The following is a 6,788-nucleotide window of genomic DNA, read 5'->3' on the forward strand; positions in this document are numbered from 1 at the left end:
GGAGGATAAGCTCTAAGGATGAGAGATAAGACCTCAAGAGTAGGAATTCGAGGTCTCTATGAATGGTAAATGGTTAAAACTACCTTAGAAGCTTCTGGAAGGATAATTTTCATAAATATTTTTTATTTTTCCTAGATTTTTAGAACCATCGCACTTGCAAATATAGTTGTTACTTGAAATTATATCTCTACATTGCTCTCTATTTAAGCCTTTGCTGTGGTCTACCTCTTCATCTGATCTTGATGATGAACCACACTTGGTGGTTCGAAATGCGTCAGCGAAAAAATTCTCTAATATGATTTCTACCAAAAAAAACTTTATTTTAATGTAATTTATATATACAAATTTCTTATAATAATAATAAAAGCAAATGAGAAAATATACGTAATTGTAAATCTCCATTACCTGGTCTCAAAACATACTAGTCTCTTCTCTCACTTTCCATATTTCTCTTTGCCTTTCCATATTTCTCTTTGCCTTGATGAAAGAATTGAACCCAAAAGAGCCTTCTCCGCTGGCCGCTTACAAACATTCATCACTCGCAATGGCACCATGATAACCCACCTTGTATCACTTGGCCCTTGTCTCCTAATAAATTCCTTCATCCACATCTCGAGGTGGTGGCTTAGACCTGTCCGATTGACACCCCTCCGTGGGGAACCTATTTAAAATTCTTAATTTTAGTTATAAAATTAAATAAGTATTTATATTAATTTTTTAATATATTTTAGGGTTTTTATTCCATAATTAATATTTTTATTTATAATTATTTTAATATTTAAATTTAATTTAATTAATAAATAAAATAATCATCTGTAATTAAGAAATATAATTTCAATCAAAATTATAATTTCTGATTATTTAAAATAACTTTCTAAATTCAATAGTTTAAAATTTAACATTTTTAAAAATCTACTCAAAATTTCAAACAAACATACCAAAAAGTTACATTTCAGATTATATTTATTTTATTGCTAAAGAACAGGTAATTGAAAGTGACCTTCTATTTCCCATTAATAATATTCATTGTTTTTTCAAAAAGATAAATAATTAGTATTCAAAATTGTACTTTTTTCACTCCAATCTTAAATAAAAATGAGAAAAGGTCGTCTTCATAAAATTCATATGACGATGGAACAAACCATTGCACTCCGCACCTGTAACCGAATTTCGATGGTTGTGTTTTGTGGCCAAGTTCACGCATCTTCATTATCGTACAAGGGAATTCACTTCATTTTTTCCACTCGCAAACGATTATTTGACTGTCATGGAAAACCAACGAAACCGCGGGGATTTCTTTGTACTGCTTTGACACGCTGTTGCTGCTGACTGGTTGCGTTCAAATCAGAGCACTGCTAAAAAGGAGAGCAGGGACGCAAACACAGAACAGAAAACACATATACAAACAACTCAGAACACAACTTACTTTCATTCATTGATCATACAGGTATATATACAAGCTGGAGAAGTTTCTGGAGAACAATTCAGGGGTGGCTTCCTGGAGAAGCTAGTCCCTTTGTCAATAATCTCTAGAACCAGTATAGCTAGTCCTTTTGTCAATAATCTCTAGAACCAGCATTAAAACCTCTGTTGAATTTTTACTGCTTTACGCAGACTAACTCTGATGACTACGCTGACTATCTCTGTCATAAGGTCATCGTGATTAATGGTCTAACACCTCCCCTTAATCACGGTGACCTAAAATTTAACTTGCTTGCTTGTCTAAGTTTCAGCTAGGCTTACAACAAAAACATTTCATTTTTGCCTTCTTATTAAAGGGTCCATGCTTGTTCTTTTTCCTTTGTTGGTGTCGTTTCATTTTCACCTTTCTTGTCATAAGATAGTGATTGAGTTTCTCCTTTCTTGATTGCAGAGTCATATTCTCTGTATTCAACATTGCTTCACGTTCTTGGGACTTATACTTGTCCTTAATGCTTGCAATTTCTTCTTTTATTCCTTCTTCTTGGCTGTCAGTATCTGCACACTTAAAAACGATGCTAGATTCATAAATAGAACCATATTGATTTTTGTCATCGTGCTCTTTGAAAAGAGCTTTGCTTCCTTCATTTTTCTTTGCTGACATAGTTGGTTGATTCATATCTTCAACATCTTTCGTTAATTCTGTTGCTGCAAACATGTTGTCATGCATTTGATTCTTCTCACCAAACAACAACTCATCAATAAGATGCTTTTCATGCATCATGTTTAACCACTCATCATGGGATACATAATTGTCATCAAATTTGACTTCATCACAAGGAGTTTCCTTAATATCACATACTACACTATTATCAGTTAAAGACATACTTTCACCCTTAATCCCAGCTATGATGCTTTCAACACAATCACCTTTAGCAACAACTCCTTCATCAACTTCAGCTTTCTCACTACCTTCCATACTGTATTTCATTTCAAGAATATTCCAAAATATTTTTGCATCACCTATTTCACCAAATTCATACAAAATATTGGACAAAATATTTTCATCTAAAGCTGATATGATGAGAAACAATGCTACTGTATTTTTACGCTTATCATTCAAATTCATAGAAGTTTCTTGGACAAATTTCCATAAATCTACTGAACCAAGCAATTCTTCCATTTTAATTGCCCAAAGCTTAATATTTTTACCTGAGAAAATTGGCAGAACTGCATTAATTGTTTCAGTGTTGCATCAGTGTCTTCAAATTCTTCTATTTGATTCAGATACACTGTTGGTTGAAGCATTTCATATTCTTCTGCAACTATTGCCATTTCATTCTTTCTCTTCACCTATTTCAATTTTTTCCGAGACTGTCTCCTCTGTTGACCCATCACTCTACCATAAAGTCAAATTCAAAAATAATTTGCAGTAATTCAAACATCAAGGAGACCATTCTTATACTTCCAGGGTCATTACATCAAAGCAAAAATAATCATAATGCATACATAATATGATCTTTATATCAAAGCAGATCCCCATATCACACACCCTCAGCTCTGATACCATATCACACACCCTCAGCGCTGATACCATAAAAAAGAGAGCAGGGACACAAACACAGAACAGAAAATACATATACAAACAACTCAGAACACAACTTACTTTCATTTATTGATCATACAGATATATATACAAGCTGGAGAAGTTTCTGGAGAACAATTCAGTCGGTGGCTTCCTGGAGAAACTAGCCCCTTTGTCAATAATCTCTAAAACCAGCATTAAAACCTCTGTTGAATTTTTGCTTCTCTACGCAGACTAACTCTGATGACTACGCCGACTATCCCTCTCATAAGGTCGTTGTGATTAATGGTCTAACAACTGCCACTGCCTAATCCTCTCGATCCTTTGACAGCATCGCCCTGGAATGCGGGGGCCTCCACATTGTTGGTTTCAGCGTGGATGGGCCCAATCTAACCGCGTTGACGTAATTTACGGGGCTATGACCCGAAATCCCCGGAAACATAAGCCCTACTATTCTGACAAATATCGACAATTTCGTTTCTTTGAATTCCCTCCCCTTTATGTAGTGCAGTAGTAAACTCTGCGCCAATTCCCATACAGCATTTATGCGTATGGGTGTGAAGTATAATAAAGAGAAATTTCTGTTGGGCTCCTCCGGAAGACTCTGCCATAGAACAAACCCAAACATAAATTCAAAAAAAGGTCTTAATACCTAACTAATTCTATTGGTCAGGAATGAAAGGGAGGGTCTTGATAACTCGGTAACTGAATGAATACCAAATTTGCTCACTATTCTGCAGATAATGGAAAGAGCAGTAATAATATAAGGCTTAAGCACCTTCACCTTCTCATGGTAGCAGCTGTTGTAGTAAAGGCATACTCCAAAATGCTTGTACTGACATATATCATTATCGTAGGGCAATCTGGGAACCATGTCATTGCAGTAGACAATTCTAAAATATCTGGATACAGGATTGTTTAGATGATTGTTCATAAAATTTGCGAACACTTCATCTCCAATTCTTGGCTGTCCGAATGTATAAACAGCCAACAGTTTCTCCAACACCGTCTCTTCCTTGTGCATAAACAGTATTGTCGAAAACAATACACCCAAAGCTCCACCAAGACTGTGGCCTGTCACAATGAATTTTGCATTTCTATGAACCTGTAACAATTCTTTTAATCTCTTACGAAGAACATAATAGGCCAAAGGTCTGCCAGGATCCTCTTTGTCATCAAGCGGCAGCGCATAACTTGTAAACTCAGAACTTTTATGACCATAAAAGATCTCAGATTTTTTGGAACGGTTAGCGAGACCTAAAGCTTCCAGAAATCCAAGATGAACCTTTCCGATTTGACCAAACTCATACCATGAGAAATCGAAATCTGTTTCCCAATCATTTGCATCAAATGGACTTGTACCTTTGAAGGTTAGGACTACCAGTTGAGCGTCTACTTCCTTGTCACAAAATATAAACGCTTTGGTTGATTTCTTTTGCAAGCGATCTGATTGTTTACAGGTCAATCTCCATGTCAATAATTGAATGTGAAATTAATCGCACAAAAATCAATTATTTGGAGCAGTGACCCAAAAAATAATATAAAGGACCCAAAGTGTTGCATACCGTTCCAGCAGTCGAAAAACTCCACGAAATGCATCTGCGAGATAAGATTGAAACGTGTATTAAATAATATAGAGCTTTCCATGAATACTTCAGATTCAAAATGAGTTATACATGAGTACCTTCCAATGTTCTGTAACTCTGTTTCTGATAACCAGTTCATTTTCATAAACTGCCGTAGAAGCCATGATGCAAAGATCTGCATAGAACCTGTTCCCAGCTTCAATGGTTGAGTCAATATCCCCACTGCTTATTGAATGATTTCTGGTTAAGCCACACTCGTGTTTTCCTCCATCATACAAATTTATCCGATGCTCAAGAAGGCCCACGAAGCTTAAAAAAGTCTCGGACCCCCTCCTCGGTATAACGAAGTTTCTGCCTGCATCCAACCAAACCCTAAGTCATGATGTTGACTAAGGATTAAATATATATTTATTCTTCAACAAATTAGAAGCAAGTATAGAAGAAATAAAGAGATCAATTCAGTCACCAGTGAGTAGCCTGAACAACGTTTTGAGCAGTCCACCATTGTGAGAAAGCAGGTTTAAAAGGAATTCTATGCAAATCCCAAGTGTGGCTAATGGTACGGCAGCAATCTTAATAAGTTTTATTATTATCAGTGAAAGCTTGGCTTTCCAATCCTCGTTCACCTTCAATCTGCTGGACTCCGGGCATTCTAAAACTTCGGATCTCAATAGCCTTGGGAAGATCAGACTGAAAAGAAGCTGTGAGATGCGAACTCTGTCAGGGTGAGCTATGACATAGTTACCGGTGGTCGTCATCTTGTGAAGAAGTCGGAACAGCTTGAACACTATAGTACTGAAAAGAAGCTGTGAGATGCGAACTCTGTGAGGGTGAGCTTATGACATAATTACCGGTGGTCGTCAACTTGTGAAGAAGTCCGAACAGCTTGAACACTATAGTGACCAGGGGTTAAATTTGACGGGTCCCCCTGCCCATCAGTGAAATATTTTATTACATTTTTATTTTTAAACCGCTTTGACTTTTGATATTTATTTTTACCAGTTTTATCTATGTGAATACGAGGTTTCATTAAGTGAGTACGCAGTGAGAGATTAAGATTATTGCCTTTTTGTGTGGGGTTGGTGGATTATTGAATCAAACTTAATGAAGGTATGATTAGGCGTGCTATTCTCTTAACCAATAGATTGTATGTGTAAGATAGTTTTCCTATCTTGAGATAATACTCCTCTATATATGTAATTGAGACAATACTCTTCTATATATGTAATTGCATATCTGATTAATGAAATATATAGAGATTCTTTTATGGAATTTTAACATGGTATCAGAGTCCCAGAGGGCCTTGCCCCTTTTGGGCTAAGGAAGCTTGGCCTCTCCTTTGTAGATGTGTTAGAAAACCTGCACAGATGAATCTAGCTAGTAAAGGTTGAACACACAGCTTTGCAGAGCAAAAACACTAAAAGAAAATCGAAAGAAGAAAAGAATGATTCATTCGAAAATATGTTACAATGCTCATGATATAGCATCACTGGGTGAAGATCCCAAGGTAATGCACTATAGTGGTGATCAATGAGAAGACTCAACACCTACAACAAGTTCCGGAGATAACTAGTCAGTTGCGGAGTTAAAGAAGGAGCAAATCAAGGAGTAAATCATGCAAAAGGAATCTTGCATGCAATCCCATGCTCTAACTAAGAGTCCGCATGTGAGTGTGTAGTAGTTCCAACATGCAAAAGGAATCTTGCATGCAGTCACATGCTGTAACTAAGAGTCTGCATATAGGTGTGTAGTAGTTCCAACACCCCCCCTGAACACCACTATGGGGAAAAATAGAAAATGGGCCCTGGCAACTAAGGCCAAAGGTCACCCAAAATACAGTGCAACTTGTACTAAAATTGAGGAAAGAGGGAAAACCTCGTGGGAAAACCCCCCCCTCAAAATACAATGTAATCAAAAGAGAAGAGGAAGAAAAATACAGTTGCTAAGCAATCGTGTCCTTCACTCCAAGACGATCACGCAAAGAGCGAAACTTCTGCTCAGTGAATGTCTTGGTGAAGATGTCTGCAGTCTGTTCTGCTGAAGGACAGAACTGCAAATCAATGACCCGATCATGTACTAAGTCTCTGATGTAGTGCATATGGATCTCTATGTGCTTCGTCCGCTGTCGTTGCACTGGATCCCTGCAAAATTTGAGAGTGCTCTGGTTGTCATACCAGATGACAATGGGCTGGTGGAAC

At 36.9% G+C, this 6,788-nt stretch overlaps 1 protein-coding gene across 4 annotated transcripts; it reads right to left on the reverse strand.

Moving 5' to 3' along the window:
• Window positions 1-1,219: 1,219 nt before the first annotated feature.
• LOC149257124 (triacylglycerol lipase OBL1-like) lies at window positions 1,220-5,457 on the reverse strand. Of its 4 annotated transcripts, none has more exons than XM_089369199.1 (7): window positions 5,057-5,457; window positions 4,689-4,945; window positions 4,570-4,603; window positions 3,789-4,450; window positions 2,632-3,608; window positions 2,308-2,442; window positions 1,220-2,127 (listed from the first exon to the last, which is right to left on the reverse strand). In XM_089369199.1, exons 1-5 carry the CDS (start codon window positions 5,346-5,348, stop codon window positions 3,312-3,314), a joined length of 1,542 nt encoding a protein of 513 aa, XP_089225325.1. In that variant the 5' UTR covers window positions 5,349-5,457; the 3' UTR covers window positions 1,220-2,127; window positions 2,308-2,442; window positions 2,632-3,311. The 4 variants fall into 4 exon arrangements, with proteins under 4 accessions (XP_089225325.1, XP_089225311.1, XP_089225317.1 ...); XM_089369191.1 differs by having other exon boundaries at window positions 1,222-2,442; window positions 2,632-2,802; window positions 3,086-3,608; XM_089369194.1 differs by having other exon boundaries at window positions 1,222-2,442; window positions 2,632-2,818; window positions 3,086-3,608.
• Between the last annotated feature and the right edge of the window lie 1,331 nt (window positions 5,458-6,788).

The sequence above is a fragment of the Pinus tabuliformis genome, chromosome 6, assembly GCF_031772625.1.
Source record: "Pinus tabuliformis cultivar Carrire ecotype Pingquan chromosome 6, CPIR1, whole genome shotgun sequence".
NCBI classification, from domain to species: Eukaryota; Viridiplantae; Streptophyta; class Pinopsida; order Pinales; family Pinaceae; genus Pinus; species Pinus tabuliformis.

What these genes read in the sequence shown, in the direction of transcription:
- LOC149257124 (XM_089369199.1), bottom strand. Translation starts at nt 5,348, where the DNA reads ATGACGACCACCGGTAACTATGTCATAGCTCACCCTGACAGAGTTCGC. An exon ending in GAGTTACAGAACATTGGAAG is followed by an intron (nt 4,604 to 4,688) that starts GTACTCATGTAT and finishes CTTATCTCGCAG; the next exon opens with ATGCATTTCGTGGAGTTTTT. An exon ending in GTTTTTCGACTGCTGGAACG is followed by an intron (nt 4,451 to 4,569) that starts GTATGCAACACT and finishes GTAAACAATCAG; the next exon opens with ATCGCTTGCAAAAGAAATCA.